The sequence below is a fragment of the Eulemur rufifrons genome, chromosome 5 (assembly GCF_041146395.1).
Source record: "Eulemur rufifrons isolate Redbay chromosome 5, OSU_ERuf_1, whole genome shotgun sequence".
NCBI lineage: Eukaryota > Metazoa > Chordata > Mammalia > Primates > Lemuridae > Eulemur > Eulemur rufifrons.
In genome coordinates this window covers 49,660,342-49,677,490 of record NC_090987.1, presented here as the reverse complement: position 1 = coordinate 49,677,490, position 17,149 = coordinate 49,660,342, and the positions used below count along the sequence as shown (strand labels likewise).

The following is a 17,149-nucleotide window of genomic DNA, read 5'->3' as shown; positions in this document are numbered from 1 at the left end:
GCTGCTGAGACATTAGTCTTGACATCACCCCCCCCCCCATGTCAGTGTTCTGAGGCCGTGTCCCACACCGATTTACACTGCTGACTTCCCGAGCATCTCCAGAAAAACGGGTTATAAATTACCTTCCACACTTAAGATTATTTCACTATCTCAATAAACAAACAAGAGAATGCTTTTCATTGCAGTCACTATAGTGTCTAGCAATGACCTCCATTCCCATGACTTCATTTTCTGGTGAGTTCCATTTTTGTCCTGACAAGTTTTGCTACCACTTCTTTCAAAAGTGGGATATGAGGGCAACACGTGTACAAATGCTTGGCATAAGACCCCACATAATTTTACTGTGGCTGGTATTTCACGGCTGCAGCGTGAGGGATGGCAAATGCTTTGTGCTCCTTTGATGAAAGGGTAAGAGGAAGAGCTAAGCAGAAGAGCCCTGAGATTTCTGACCCAGAAACGCAATCCTCTGGGCCAGGCGTGGTGCATGTGAAATCTGACCAGAGTCCATGCTCAGCTCCCTCTCATTCAGAACTATTTTTAAGGCGCCTTGCACATTCCAAACTATATCCTACACACTGCTCTTGCCTGATGAAGCAAAGCTCTCGGCAGGTTTCATGGGAACCCTAGGGAGCAGAGTCGGGAAGACTCCAGAACGTAGACTAAGAGTCTGGCTAATACCTACTAAGAGCAGGCAAAAGGAGTATTTGTCCTTCTGGAGCCTCGGGTTTTTTTAGCAGTTAATTTTTGTGTGGTTGCATTGAGTTAGCGGGTGTTAGTAGGTTCTGACTGTACTTTGCCCTGGCCGTGGCTGTTCGTAACAGTGCGGGGCTGGGAGATGCCACTCCTGCCATAGGGTTAGAGAACAGTGGCATCTGAGTGGCAGGCCTCTCGCACCGCACAGGTTTGTTATCTGCTGGAAATGTGTGATGTGTAAGAATGTGCTGTAGGCCGGGGTGGTGGCTCACGCCTCTAATCCCAGCACTCTGGCAGGCCAAGGCGGGAGGATCGCTTCAGCTCAGGAGCTCGAGACCAGCCTGAACAAGAGCAAGACCCCATCTCTACTAAAAATAGAAATATTAGCTGGGCATGGTGGCTCATGCCTGTAGTCCCAGCTACTCGGGAGGCTGAGGCAGGAGGATCGCTTGAGCTCAGGAGTTTAAGGTTGCTGTGAGCTAGGCTGACGCCACTGCACTCCAACCTGGATGACAGAGTGAGACGCTGTCTCAAAAAAAAAAAAAAAAAAAAGAATGTACTTCTTTTTCTCCTTCTTGTTATTACTGCTGCTGCTGCTACTGCCAGTGGTAGTCATAGTTTTAACCTGGCCAAAATACCCCAATCTTCCAGAATAACAACGTATCTTCTTTCCCCGTTCTCCAAAGAGATAAATCCATAAGGCAAAAAACCACAGAGACATTTTATAAATGCAACTTGAGAAACTGATCCTCTTTTACAACTTCTGCTTAAATTCAGAGAGCTGTTTCTTCTTTTATTCCTCTGATACTGGCTGTCTCTCACCTCCCCCGAGGCACTGAAGGCAAACTGCTGGAGAAGACTGGCCGCGGTACATCCCGCTTCACCCTCGGCAGCGTCCCTGTCTGTCTCTCGGCGGGGCCTGTTGAGTCTTCAGCGTGGAGCAGCTTCTGTGGCCGGGCTGCCAGCTAACTCACGGGGGCTCTGTGCCCTGCTCCCAGTCTAGCCTCACAGGACAGCAGTTGCTGGCAGTGAGTTCAGGGATGCTTTCATTGAAAGAGCTCTGCTCGCCGGAACTGGCCATTGCACAATTCCTTAACACCGTGTCATACTCAAAGACCAAACTAATGAAGCTGTCAGAGTGACGTCCACACCAGGGACGGGTGGCCTCTCCCGGCCCAGGCTCTACGAGGGACCCACATACGGCTCCTCTAATGAAAGGAAACACTCTGAAGGTATCAAAGTGGTTCCAGAATGTATTTGTTTTTGTAAAAAAAATTTTTAAATAGAGTGTTTCCAGCATAATTAATTGAGTTTTCTCTTCTGTGTGAAAAGCTTTTATGAATAAAAACATCAGAACAAAGGATGTTTAACTCCTGATTATTGCCATTTCCCCTTCTAGGAAATGATGCTCCCTAGATCTGGCCTTTCGCTATTGAGTTTTATTTTCTTTAACTTTCCGTTAAAATATACAAAATTAAAGAAAACTGGACAAATGTCTAAAAGAACCGTCCCATGGCAAGATAGCCAGCCGTGTAAGTCACTTGAGCGACCGTGATCAGAAACACACGGGGACAGGCTGGGGTCAGTGCTGGGTGCCCCTGCTGCTGCCACAGCCCTCACGGGACACGGGCGGGGCACGGAGGACTGAAGCGGCTCCAGGAGACTGCTGTACACCCAGTTGCCACCAAGCAGCTGGGGACTCACTGGCAAGCCGCACGCTCCCCAGGCCTCCTTTGTTCTCATTTGCAGAAGGAGAAAATCAGTCTAAGGCTCTGACGTTCCCTGCTGAGCTATAATTGTCCCATGATCCTACATTGCCACCTGGCACCAACTAACTCTGAAAGTGCACCTCTTACGAGAGGTTTATTGTCCCTCGACATTCAGTTTGAATCAACGAAGTATTTCTCTCTCTCTCAAATCCTGGCCATTTCGAAGCCATGCAATGCATTCGTGTACGTGGCAACGTATCATCGCCCCAGGGAAACACTGTGGACCTAGGAAGCACCCAGAAGGGCTCTGCACGTGTGACAGGCCTTGAATGATGGAGCACCTGGAAGGGAGATGCAGTTCTTGTAAAACAGCCCATCAGAGGGCAGAGAGCTGCCCTGTGCAGCCGGAGTTGTGGTTCTGGAAACAGCCAGTGGCAAATAAGAAAGGGCTGCGTGGGCAGAGAAACTGGCACCACGTCTAGGGGGGCCGCGAGCCCTTTCCCTCCTGCTGTCCCCAGTGGCAGGACGTGCTGCCCTCTATTATTACTCATACCTCACGTGGACACAGCATTTGGCATTTTTTAAGGTATTTCCTCACTCAACAGCTCCTATACTCTGAGAATCAACCACATAAAGCACCCAGAGGCAGGTAGGGCAGTTTACTCCCATTTTACAGATGAGAAAAACAGAGGCCCAGAGATATGTGAAAAATTGAGCTACTAAAGGACACAGCTGGGCTAGAGCCCACGGGCCCTGGTGCCCACTCTGGGTTCGATTCCAGTGCAGTATGACATCCTGCCAGAACTAGCTTAGTGGTGCAGTGCTAACTGAAGGCTGGGCAACGTGTGTTCCAGAGGGTTCCATCCTGGAGGTGGATCACTCAAGCCATGTGAAATGTACAGCATGGGGAGTGTGCTAATGCCCCAGCAACCAGCATTCTCAGGGAAGCCGTGTGCAGCCCAGGCCAACGAAGGTGCTTCCTGTGAAAGTCCTACAGAGTCCCAAGGCACTAAATCACTACATCCGTGGGCACAATGGCAGTTCCCCAAATATTTGCCTGTTCTGTTCTACTTGTGGTATAAAACCTAGGGACATCTTACTTGTGATTTTCAAACGAGAACACACTGAAGTCGATATGGTGTAATACATGTCTAACATCATCTCCAAAGACAGTGTCTGTCTTATTCAGGCTTTGTCGAGGTGGTGTTCATGTTGGTGCGGGCCCCGTCACAAGGGGAGAGACGTGACACCCTCTCCTGCAGGGCCAGGGGAAAGGGCCTCACACTGGAGACACCTGAGCTCCCCTGGGTGAGGCTGCAGCCCTGCCATCCCTGTCTCTGACGACGGGCCAGTGGCCTCTCCAAGTCACAGCGGCTCCCGCTCTGCCCCACCCTGTGCCTCTGCTCACTTCCTTTCCTCAAGGAAGGGCCGGGCTTTCTGCTGCGTGTACTTCCGTGTGTCTCAGCTGGCGCAGTCCCCTCCTCTCCCATGCCTTGCAGCTAAGCGGTAACCCCCCACAGGGGCAGAGACGAGAAGTTACTGTCCCCTAATGAGGAATGTGTTGCCCTAGCCCTTCTTCCTCGGGAACACCCGTCTTCCTGCCCTGCGTGGATGGCTCATGTCCAAGAGCTTTCACTCTTACAGGACCGTTGACAACCATTTCAACCATGCAGGTCCCTGTGGGGGCCGCAGCTCTGTGTACATGGGGTTACCATGGCAACAGAGACTGCTGAGGATGCCATGGCCAGGAGTGAACCTCCCTGATTCTGCCAACAGGCCAGAACAGTGTCACCAGAGACCCTGGATGCTCACACGAGACACAGGCAACCAAGAGCTGAAAAAGGAAACCCCAAAGAGAGTTTCCTCCAAACTAGGAGAGCTCGTGCTTGGTTTCCATTCCTACTTTCTCTGCTTTCGGACAGGAAGCCACTGCACACTCCCCAGTCAGTCCCACCTCCAGGTGCCCCCGGGGCCTGGGGAAACAGGAAGGGGGACAGTGCCCGCCGTGACTATCACTCCTATCTGACAAGTGTGGCAGGCTGCCCACGTGCACTTGTGTACACCCTCCAGTTCCACGCAATGGGCTGTGATGCCGGGTAAGTGCCACCTCGTTCCACATCCTCCTGCCATGTTCCCTCAGGGCCTCGTCCCCGCGGGGAAACCCCACACAGCCAGCCACACGGCAGGAGGGCCGGGAGGGCGGGGTGGGGTCTGGGGCCACCAGCTTGCTGACCTCCAGGCTGAAGCAGCTCTGGCCTCCCGGCCCGTGGCTCCCGGCGTCCCCGTCGGCGCGGCGGTGCAGCTCCCGTGTGGCTCGAAGGCGCAAGCTGTCCCGCTCGTCCCCCCGGGCCGGACCGAGCTGCCACTCTAGCTGCTCTCTCAGTCTGGACTGTGAGGTGCATGGGAGGGATTTCATTTTGTTTTGTTTTAATTTTAAACAAAAAACACAGGACAAAGGGGTTGGGAGGGAGGACAGAGAAACAAAAATGGGTAAGGGAGACGACAGAAAAAACTACCAGACGAAGAGGAGCATGACTAGAAACACCAGCTTGAGGACATGGCGTAGGAGAGGGAGAGCAGACCGGCGTGGGGAGGAGCGAGGGGGAGCGGACACTCGTGGAGAGCAGACAGAAGGGCGGAGCGCGGGACGCTGGTCAAGAGGCACATGCAGGGGTGCGGGGCCGGAACTCCCCGGCAAGCACACTACCCGTGAAGGAACAGAAAACAAGGCTCCTCCGTCCTTACTTGTGGGTCGAGCAGCAAAAGCCATAATCCGGCAGCAGCTGGGCCCTGCGCCCCAGCGAGGCATGGGAGCAGTCCTCGGGAGGCCGCGCCGCCCCGCACCCTCGGCTCGGGAGGGCGGGAGCGAGCGGCAGGGAGATTCTCCGGGAGAAACATCCTCCTCTCGGAACTGTGCTCTCGCCCCTGCTGGCCTGTCCTCCAGCAGGACTTGGGCCTGGGCTGCCTAAGGCCGAGGCCGCGCCGTGTCCCTCTGGTAGCAAACCCAGGTAGGGATGCGCACGCTCGTTAGCGAGTCTGCTAATTATCCTGACTGAGACGCGAGTTTGTACTTGGTCTTAAACTCCGCATTGCTTCTTCATCGGGCAGCTGGTGGTCTGAGACACCAAGAAAGGGGCAAGGCCGGCCGCGTCGATCCCTAGCGCCTCCGTGGCCAGCCTTGCGTCTGGGAGGGCCTGTGCGCCACGGGCAGCCGCGCAGGGAAAAGTAAGAGAGGAAAAAGGAAAAAGAAACAAGGAAATAAAAGAGAACTTAAAAAAAAAAAAGAAACCCAACCAATAGAAAGGATTTGGTTGGCCCTCGAGGCTTTAGTACAATGCAGGCTTGAAATCATAACCAAGCAGCGGTGAGCAGCACGAGCCCGAGTGCAGCAATGCCAGCCAGGAGCAGGAAGAGCAAGACGGAGCAGGGAGGCGAAGCCAGGAGCCCCCTTACCTGCAAGTCTGGGCCCAGCTCCTTCCCCAGGGTCCCGATGGGGGAGTCCCGGGACACGGAGGTCACAGTGGACAGGAAGCTGGAGGACTCCGTGAGGTGGGGCAAGGGGGACAAGCCGTCCCCCAGCCGGTTCACCTGCTCCAGGAAGGCCTGCAGCTCCTTCCTGAAAGCCTTCATCTTCGCGTTGATGGTCTCCAGCAAGTGGGGCTCATCCTGGGCGCCCTCGTCCTGGACACCAGGCTCCAGGGTGGCCCCCGTGTCACAGAGGAAGCTGTCGGTGTCTGTGATAAGCCGCTCCACAGTCCGCTCAAGCCGCTGGGCCTCATGCTTTATGGTCACCAGGCACTCAGAGTCCTCCCGGGCCTTCAGGAGCTCCACGGGGCACGGCTCGCTGGCCTCCGACGGCTTCCCGCTCCCAAAGCCCGATGTCTTCTCGAACGTCTCCTCTGAGTCGCTCTCTCCACCTACAGGGCCTTCCCGCTTGGGCTGGGGCAGGCGGCCCTCCTCCCCGTCGCTCTCCTTCTTGCCCGCATCACTCTCCGCATCGCTGTCCCGGGGGCTCGGGGCGCGTGGCCCCAGGTGCATGGCCAGGTCGCAGCGCTGGACGTTGGACTGCAGCACGCGGTTCTCATGTTGCAGCTTCAGCACCTTCCCGCTCAGCTCGCTGATCTGCAGCCTGGCCGACTTCAGCTCCTCCTGCAGGGGCGCACCAGCCCCGGCACCCTTACCCTCCCCGAGCCACCCCGGCTCCTGGCGTGGCTCAAACTTGAACTTGCTCAGCTCATGTGTCAGCTGCCGGTTGTGGTCCTCGATCTCGGATATGGACCTGCGGAGCAGCTCCGCTTCCTCCTCTACAAACTGCAAGTGGCGGCGCAGCTCTGCGGAGGACTCCACGGAGTCGCCGAAGGGTGAGGTAGGAATGCCGGGCGCGGGGTCCCGGCCCAGCCCCTCTCGCTCGTGCTGGCCTCGCACGTCCTCCATCTCTGCTTTGAGGCCGCGGTTCTCCACCTCCAGCTCCACGATCTTCCGGCCCAAGATGTTGGCTTCCTCCTCCACCAGCTTCAGTCGCAGCTTCAGCTCGGCCTCCCGGGTGCTGGGGGGCCCACCCGCTTCCCCAGTGGGGAGGGGGCTGTCCACATCGCCGTACAGGGACTTGTACTTCTGGAGCTCCTGTTCCAGCTCGTCCTTCTCCCGTCCTAGCTTGGCCATTTTCTTGCGCATCAGGGAGGCTTCCTCTTTGGCAAACTGAAGCTGGCACTTCAAATCGGCACTGTCATCCTGCCAGAGAGAACAGCCCGAGAGAAGGGTTATTTGGAAATACCAAATGTTCGTGTTTTTGACGATTCCCCTCGCACCTCGCCCCCAGTACACACGCAAACACACAACACCGATCTTTCCGTCGGTGCCGTCTGGTTACCCGGAGAAAGAGCCGACACAAGCAGGGGTGCAGGAGGGGCCTGGGAAGGGCCTGTAGCTTGTTGCTTTGTCACGGAGACAGAAGAAACCCAGACACTGGTTGGGGAAAAAACGTGCACATGAAAACCATCATACAGGTTGTGAGTGAAGGAGAAAATGAAGTGAAACCTAACACCCATCAGTAACATGTGACCCTTTGGTATCATAGATCCATGTGGTCAGTCACCAGCACGGCGAGAGAGACCAGAACCCTCGCTGGAGCCCGGCGCAGGCAAGTGGACTCGGGCCACGTCCTCCCTGCTGCCCTCACTCTCTCCCCATCCAAAGTGGCAGCACTGGAACAGGTATCACCAGGATGGGAGGGCCAGGCGACCCCAAGTCAGAGCGCAGCTTTCTCTGACCTGCTGAGGTGTGGGAGACAGGGCAATCTGCCTCTCTCCCTCCTGGTCTCCCCAGCCCCAACGTCCCACAAGAATGACATGATGACAAGAAAATGAGGTGATGAGTGACGAGCAGGAGGGCGCTTTGGAAGTCCAGGTGCTTGTTGCATTGGTCCCCAGCTCTGACGGCTGCTGCAATCCCAGACACCTGTCTCCTCACGCCTTCACCACGCAAGTGCAACCTCAGAGCTTTGCCTGCGTCCCTGTCCCTTTAGTTTCTGTAACACAGCAGGAAATTACACTCAGAGACCAAAGGCCAGGAGTTAAGTGTTGGATGGAATCAAGTGTTTTAAAACCTGAGAAGGGGTCCTCATCGGGACACCAGGGGATACCAGCGGGTTCTCGAGGGTCCCCACACTGACTCTGCTGCTCACAGCCACAGTGCTGGCTGAGGTCACGAAGGCACTTTTTGGATCGACTGGAAAGTCAACTCCGCTGTGCCAGCACTGGTCTCCATGCTTTGAAGCTACGTGAACTCGCCACCTTGGTCTCATGGAAATGTTTTGCTTTCACATTCAGGGAATGGGAAAATGACTACTTCACTAATCACTGTTCTCCCACTGGCTATCCGAAGCTCCAAAAGGCTTCCGCAGAGGCTTCCCCATCACACAGAGGAACCGCGGGAGTCGAGCCCCGTCGGCCCCAGGGGTGCAGGGAGATCCATCAAACTGCTCTCCAGGCCTGTCCGCCGTGCTCTGGAACAAGTTTAACGCTTTCACATCAGCGTTTGTGCTCATGATGCGGCTTTTACACTCAGAGAACGTGGCTCATTCTCTGCCATATTCTTGCCATGCACTCATGTGGCAGGAAGATACAGAAATCCCTCCCTTGGCGCCCCCCAACTTTCCCCCTCCCACCCTGCCTCGATCCCTCCTCCCTCACCACGAACCCCATGAAAGGGTATAAAATGCCGTGACAAGAAGACTCACGGAAAGACCCACAGCCAGTGTGCAGTGGTGCCACGTGGGAAGCACGCTCTGGCACCGTCTGTGCAACCTCCGAGGGACAACATGCCCGTTGGCATCTACTTGGCCAAGGTTAAAACGAGTCCTGCTGGACCTGGGGTCAAACCTGCCGCCTAGAGTCCTAGCTTTGCCCTGACATTGCCCAGGGGACTTGGGCTCATCACAGAGCCCTGGTGAACCTGTCCTTTTATGTCTAAAGCAGGAAGCTTGTCCAACCAGAAAGTCATTGTGAAGGTCAACTAAAATAATGTATAGCAAACTGGTTTGTATATGATACATTATCATACTCTAGCTTGCTAAAATTAACTTTGTCCTTTGTCTGACACACAATTAATATTGGGGAAAGGGGCTAGTAACTCTGTCTTTATTTTTCCCCTCCTTGTACATTAGGAGAATAATATATGTGTCACATGGTCTTCGAGTTCTAAAAACTTATCACATTAAGGATTTGGTTTGGTTTTGGTTATGCAGACATAAAAAGCACTTCTGTGACTAACTCAAAGCCAGGCTATCTGCCCTACTCAACTATTGAGCAAACGGGTCATCTTTGCTCCCGGGAAAATTTTTAAACAAGGGCCTACGTAGACAACAAGGGTTATAAAAGACATATCCTGTGTTTAATCCCAATACTAAAGGAAAAGCATGCGTGTTTATTTGTTCATTCATTCTTTTAGTACATGTTTATTGAGTACCTACTATGTACCAGAAATTGGCATGCTACTTTAAACAACCCCAGCTTCTTAGAACTTTCAAAAGTAAAAGAATCAAAAGCACTTTTTCCATTTTTCATTAAATATAAATTTGCAAGAAATCCAAAAACACAAGACAGGTCTTTTTTGTTCACATGAAGCAACGGAGTTTAAATTAAGCCAAAATACGTATCAGTGGAGACAGAATGTAAATACTTTGCAAATAAATTAGGTTGGAAGTTAAAAGCTGGAAGACAGGGGATGCCATCAACCCCATCGTGAACTTGGGAGCCAGTGTGTATCCTCTGTCCCAGTCGCCTCAATCGCCCCACCTCCACCTGTGCAGCAGGGAAAGCCACAGCAGCAGGTGTCACCGGAGAGAACGTCGTCCACCTACGGAAACAACTCGGCCCCACCCACTACCCACCTCCAGCCTGGAGCTCAAGACTGGGCCAGACCACGGGGTGGGCAGGGCCACCTGCTGTGACCAGTGTCCTGACTCTACTTCCATGCAGACTTGCGGCCGGTGAGGCCTTGAAGTGGTGGAGGCCAGGCTGGGAGGGGTAGATCCGGGCACAGCTGCCTGCACAGTTGAGAAGTCTCATCTCAAACAAGAGTCCGGATCAAGGACTCTCGGGCCATCTCCCTGAGAGCTTCCCCCAAAGGCTGAACTGAGAAGTTGGGAGAGGGAGGTAGGATCTCTGAGAAGGGTTTTAAGTGCTTATCTGGACTCTCTTATGCCAGTAGGAGATCCCATGGAGCCCTCAAATCACCTTGATTTCAGGAAACCTTCAACTTCACACCGTTGCCTGCCAACCACCATCCCCTGCAAGTCTCACTATAACCAGAACAATTCTCCTCCATCGCCTGGAACCTAAACCCAGGTCAGTGAGAGCAGCAAGGTTCTACGACACACCCTAACAAGTGACCAGTTTGTATATTACCTGAGGATTGATGAAATGTCCAAAAAGTCTTCTTGTTCTTTAAAGAAAGAAGCTATACAGACACCGAGGATTCTAACACATGATTAGAACATGCTGCCATTTCGACACGACACCCATGCATGCACGGCGAGGCTGCCCCCAAGACTAAAGCAGTTTTTGAAATAAAGACAATCCTGAAGCCAGGAGGGTGAGTATTCAATGAAGGGGTCAGACTTGCTCGTGAGGAGGCTGGAGCAGGGCCCGCTGCGCCTGCCAGGCGGTGTGTGGGAGGGGGAGGGCCCAGGGAAGCTGAGCTTGGCTTGTTCTTGGGGTCTGGGGGGGAGGACTCCTTCCAATAAGATGGGGAATCACAGCCTCAGTGCAGGAGGCTGGACACTCATCTTATCTCGCAACAGAGACTTTCTAAAACTCTGCCAAGACTCTGGGTCGGAGTCCAGGCCGAATCCTAAACTTAAGGATGTCAAGCTCCGGTTTCGGGAGCTCATCGGCTGGCGCCAGGAATGCAGCAGGAAAGCAGAAGATCAAGTCAGACTTTCCCCAGGACGCGATTCCTGCTGCGGACAGAGAGGGCAAGCGCTGCGTGGGGGAGACGCACGGGGCCCACCACCATCGCCACCAGCGGGAAAGGCCTTGTCAAGCGTCAGAAATATATTCTGTCTGCATATATTCTCTGGCTTGCAAGTCTGCCATCTAGCCAGCGGCCCGAGCGGCTGTCTGCCCGCGTGCCTACCTTGCGCCAGGGCACCAGTTTCCTTTGGGTTTTGGTCGCAGACCTGCAGTTCCCCAGGCGCTCCAGTCCACCATTCTGCTGAACAGAAACTCCTTTCTCAATAACCCCGCAGGCTAAGGGGGCAGCCTGACACACCCCAGGCACCGGGACGCTGACGCTGCCCCAGGAGCTGCTGCGCCTGTCCTTGGCCCGTTTCACCCGCAGGCGAATGCAATTCCATGCTGGTCATTTCACAATGGGGCAGAAATCCCCCTTTTAAGGAAAAGATCTCCCTTGGTCAAGAGCCAGTTAATAGAAGGGCCCAGGAGGGTGTAAGCGCCCAGCAGTGGGCGGCAGACTTTCATTTCCCTGTGATTAGTGGATTCTAAAGTGAGATGTAGGGGGTAGAGAGGATGGAAAAGAAAAGTTAATCTTTGGCATTTCTGCTGCTCACACGGGCCTGGCCCTCCTGGAATGACATTCTGGGCATCAGTGAGTTTGGAGAATGGAGAAACCAGATGGGATCCTTATGAAGAGAGTTCCCAGGGTCAGGCTTTGAGCTCTCCCGGTTACTCTGACGAACTGCGTCTCTCTAATTACTACTGGCTCTCAGGGTTCAGTGAGCTGATATCCTAATGACACCTTTGTTCTCCCCAACACCTAATACTAGCAGCGATTTTTTTTAAAAAAGAAGAAAGGAATCTAGTAAAACAACTTTTCAGAAAAGCTAAGTTTTGAAGAATACACACTGTGTACATAGAAAGAGCTAAGCTTTTTGTAACATTTCTCAGCTAGAATATTTTACTTTCAATTAGGACAATTTAAGATATTTTCAGCTTGCACACTAAGAAAAAACAACACTCAAAACAATGGCTTATGAACAGCCCAACACTTGAGCAGCTGTATTATTTTATTGTACGGTGAGCATGACTTTGAAGGCCACGACACTTTTTAGCAGTTAGGAGGACTGCCAAGCCCCCGAACGACACCTAATTCTGTTTCACACAAAGCCGGTTTGTTCTTCTCTTTCCTGAAGAAACCACCAGCTTATCAGTGCAAGAGAGGAACAAAAGGGAGGAGTTGTGGGTTTGGAAAGAAATGTTCACCCCATGAAGGTTTTCAATGAGTCCAGATTTTTCGGCAGGTAATGTTTCTTTGAATGTTTTAAAGGCAAAACTAATACGTTTTGAGGAAATTCAAAACGAGACCATTTCCTCTTTAGGAGATGTAACATTGGCATGAAAACCTCTGCTTACCTGGTTAAAAGTTTTCTTCTCTTTGTACATTTCCCGACTGCCTCTTCTTTTCAGGGAACTCTGAAATAGATCCAAGTGACATTCTGTTACCAAGGCGATCACACGTGACAGCCACCATAGGCAGATGTCGTCCCCACAGGTGGGAACACACGCAACTGACGAAGGCTGTTTTCCGCTAGAATCAAGAAACAACTTAGAGCCAACATTTACATGCAGTTGGGTAAGTCTGGTGAGAAGTTTGAATCCTAACTATTGCATTTGGGGTATTCCTCGCTCATTCAGTTTAATGACAAAGCAGGTGGCTGAATAATTCCTACCAGTGCAGAGAAGGCAAGAAGAGGAGAAAGGTAGCAAGTTCTGGAAACAGGTATGTAATATTTCCGGAGCTGGTTTACCTTCCAAATTACGTTTTGTTTAAGCTAATATCAAAATTAATTGTTGCTTCCTTCGTGGCCAGATAAAAAAGTGATAGGGAGAGAAGGACGGCCCTTGTTTATAGGGAAAACTTAATCTAGGTTGCAGAATTCTGGAAAAATCCACAGCCATTCATGATTCAGCCTCCATCTTAAAGATTTCACAGAATTTATAATCTATTCTCACATGAACTGGCCTAGCTATGTCCTCCGGGGGCAGGGGGGGTGGTCCCAGTTTTACATTACAGGTGCGCCGTTGCCTGGTCCGGGCAAGACACTGCAAATGTGCCTGAGATACAAGCATGAGCATGAATAAAAGGGGCCAGGATGTCTGCAACATTCTAGCAGGGAGCCAGGACAGTGCCTGCTAAGGGGAAGTGTGAAGACAGAAAGAAATGACCGGAAGATGAGTGAGAAGCATCCTAGAGGAATATGAAGGGCTGTGTAGCCTCTTAATCTGAAAAGATTAAGTTAATCCTGAGGCAAGCTGGAAGCTAGCAGGGGGGAAGGAAAGGAAAGCTCTGTTGGCCCCATTCAGATCGTGGTGGGGCAAGAGGTTCTCCTGACGCTGCAGCTCCAGCCCGTCCCCCTGGACCTCGCCTTGGGTGGGCCCAGCCCCGACTCTTGGCTGTATTCCTGTGCTGCCACCGTATCGGAACCGTGTGGAAAGGAGGCTCTCGTGCAAGTCACCTATACGACAGTTAGAGTTTAAGTGCCGTGGCTCGTTCACGTCTTGAGAGTCTCACTCTTGGCATTTATTGGAAGAATTCTAGGTTAAGAAACAATAAAATTCTAGCTGCCCCTCAGCCTCTAGGAGGCAGAGACCTGGCTAACAAAGGGGGACAGAGCCCCAGCTGCGGAAGCGGCCTTATTTCCTTTAGTCCCTTTGGCAAAGCGAGTCAAACACAGAGAACCAGTGTGCTCCAGCAGGTGAAGGAAGCCTGTCTTGAGAGCCGCTTGAGTTCTCGCGCCGTAACAAGGGGTTTGCACCCTCACGCTTCAGTTAGGGAGTGAGTGTCTTTTATTTGAATGAGCTGAGTGAGGTGAACATTCCCGATGATTCATCATGGAGAAGAGTTACAAAAAAGAAGTCGAGACAGCCTGTTCCCAAGCGTCAGCTAAGGGACTGGATTCCAGGACTGTGATGGCAAGTGCGGAGCCTGCGGTCCGCGAGCCGCCCAGATGTCATCGCCATCTCCCGCAGGACCGAGCAGTCTGTACGTGCGGAGAGAAAGCTACATATGTGGAAGTGAAACAAAAGCTAGAAGTGAAGACAAAAGTTTCTTAAAATCTCTGCAGAACCCCGGGCTGCTGCGCTTGATGCTGGAGGCGGGAGCACATTCTGGGCGGGGAGGGGGTGAAGACAGGAGCCCCAGCCCTGCCTCATGCGCCTTTTCCCCTGCTGGTGGGCTACCACCTGCAGCCCCCGCCCTGTGACCCTCCAGCAAACCACAGAACATACAGGAGCCGTGGAACCCCCGACACAGACCCCATTCACCACGGCAACTAGAATGAAAAACGCTGCAAGGATTAAAGTTAACCGGAGATTTGCAGGAAATTTGCAGGACCTGCATGAGGGAAACCACAAAACCGTGGGGAGCAACACAAAGTAAAGCTGGATGCTGCTTGATGGGAAGGCTCATGTGACTTAGACAGACGTCCGTCACGTTTCTCCCAAACCACCTTGTAAGCGAGGTGTCATTTTAACCCAATTCCTCTCTCTCTACATATACATGTACATAGTATATAATACACAAACAAATATACACATACTTTTACTGTTTGTAAGGGTGATAAGAAGATAGAAGGATATGACAAAGTAAAAAATCTGCCAGGCCCAGTGGCATGTGCCTATAGTCCCAGCTACTCAGGAGGCTGAGGCGGGAGGATCATGTAAGGCCAAGAATTCAAGTCCAGCCTGGGCATCATAGCCAGACCTTGTCTCAATAGAGAGAGAGAGAGAGAGAGAGAGAGAGACACATCAAGAACAGGAGTTGGCAAACTATGGCTCTCAGGACAAATCAACCCACGGTCTGTTTTGTAAACAAGGCTTAATTAGAACACAGCCCCATTTACTATTGTCAGTGGCTGCTTTGCACTGCAGGGACAGAGCTGAACACCAGTAACAGACCATTAAGGCCTGCAATGCCTGCAGTATTTACTGTCTGGCCCTTTTCAGAAAAAGTTTGCTGATCCCTGATCTAGAAAAATAAAATTAGTGAAAATAGCCAACAACACTTTGAAAAGGAAGTATAATGACAGTAGGTTTGTACTAAACACAGAAATACTATAATGGTTTGGTGCTGGTAAGAATAAACAGATTAGTGGAACAAAATAGAAAGCTCAGAAATAGATTCAAGAATATATGAGATTTTAACAATCAACACAGCATTTTAAACTAGTGAGGAAATAATGAGCTATCTGGTATATGTTGGTGAAACAACTGTATAAAAATTACATGATCCAAAAAAAAAGTGAGATCCAATTCATGCTACATATCAAAATAAATCCTAGATGAAGTAAAGTTTAGATGCAAAAACCATAAAGGAACTAGGCAAAAAAAAAAGACGAATCTCTGTTTGTTCTTGGGGCATGGTCTTTATAAACACAGTAACAAAAGCAGAAACATCCACGGAAAAGATGGACAGATTGGTGACATTTTTAACTTCTTAAAAAACATATCAAAAGAAACCACTTACAGTATTAAAAGGCAAATGATAAACTGGAAAAATATTTTTCTAACACACGACAAACGTAAGAGTAGTATCTTGAAAGCAATAGAAAAATCACCTTAATAAGAAAATAAACAAATGGCCAATACATACGATTACTAGTGTTTGTTAAAACATAATTTTTTTTTCACTTAGAGATTTACAGACTCAAAAAAAGCAGGCCACACAGTGTTGGCAAGAGCGGGCGGAGGCAGGCACTTCCAGGCTGATGACTGGGTGTGGCACGCCACTGGCCTTTCGGGGGCAACTGGGGGGCAATTCTGCCGTACACAGGCAGTAATTCCACCTCTGGAATGTGCCCTGAGGATAAACGCAGACATGTGTGCCAAGACTTATGGGTAATGCTCATCACAGCACCTTTTATGACAGTATTTGAGTATCATGGAGGTATTACAACAATTTTTCCCTTTCCTTTGTAGCATATATTTAAGGTGTACAACATGATGCTTTGATATACTTATCTTGATATGCATATACACAATGGAGCGATTACTATAGCTAAGCAAATTAACATACTCACATAGTTATCTTTCTTTTTTCTTTATCTTTCTTTTTTTTTGGTAAGAGACCCTAAAATCCACTCTCTTGACAAATTACCGCTATACTACACTGTATTATTAATTATAGTCCTCACGTTGTACACTAGATCTCTAGATACAATGATAGTTTTGAAGAATATTTAAAGATACAAGAAATGCTCACAATACATTAAAAGGAAAATGCACATTACAAACAGCATGTATTTTATGATCTGAAGACGGCTAAAATATACATATATGTATTATATGTGATATACATATATAGTTACAGTGATATAGTTTGGATGTCTTGCCCCTCCAAATCCCATGTTGAAATCTGGTCCCCAGTGTTGGAGGTGGGGACAGGGGGGAGGTGTTTGAGTCATGGGGCAGATCCCTCATGAATGGCTCAGTGCCTCCCCATGGTAATGACTGAGTCCTCGATTCATTAGTTCCCCAAGAGCTGGCTGTTGAAACAGCCTGGCACCACCTCCTCCCTCTCTGCTCCTTCTCTCCCCATGTGACACGCCAGCTCCCCCTTTGCCTTCTGCCTTGGTTGGAAGCTCCCTGAAGCCCTCACCAGAAGCAGATGCTGGCGCCATGCTTCTTGTACAGCCTACAGAACTGTGAGTCAAAAAACCTCTTTTGTTTATAAATTACCCAGCCTCAGGTATTTCTTCATAGCAACACAAAACAGACTAACACAGTTAGGAAAGTGGACTGGAGGGGTATACATGAAAATGTTAAATAGTGGTCATCTTCAGGTGATAGAATGATATGTGATTTTAGTGTTCTTTTTTTTATGGCTTTTCAGTCCCTAAATTATCTACAGTGAATACTATTTCCTTTAAAATGAACCAAAAAAAAAAAAAAAAAAAAAAAGAGAGAGAAAGAAATGAAAGCCAGGAAATCAAAACTTGTATATTAAAGATGTTGGAAAAAAGAGATTATCACCAATCTCCCACATAGGACTGCAATGGCAATTCACTGGAAGTTATTCACCAATTTCTTGGTCCTTCAAATATAACCTGTACATATATAGTTGGTTAAAAAGGCCAGGAAAGCCCCCTGACGGTTGGGGAGACCGGCCAGGTACCCCACTGCACTAAAGGTCTCCAGGCATATGGTCCCCTGGCCACGCATCAAACAATCTTGAGAACAGCCACTGCCCTCCAGCACGGGCCACGTAGTCTCCTCACTGGCCACCTGCCA

General features: G+C 50.6%; 1 protein-coding gene across 5 annotated transcripts in view; it reads right to left on the bottom strand.

Moving 5' to 3' along the window:
• The window catches only part of MTCL1 (microtubule crosslinking factor 1), a 116,359-nt gene that overhangs the window by 39,671 nt on the left and 59,539 nt on the right, over positions 1 to 17,149 (bottom strand). For all 5 annotated transcript variants that reach the window (XM_069468261.1, XM_069468258.1, XM_069468262.1 and 2 more), the window contains exons 4-6: positions 12,275 to 12,334; positions 5,856 to 7,133; positions 4,636 to 4,791 (exon numbers count right to left, since the gene is read on the bottom strand). In XM_069468261.1, coding sequence (XP_069324362.1) covers positions 4,636 to 4,791; positions 5,856 to 7,133; positions 12,275 to 12,334 — 1,494 coding nt within the window. The remainder of the gene's footprint in view (positions 1 to 4,635; positions 4,792 to 5,855; positions 7,134 to 12,274; positions 12,335 to 17,149) is intronic.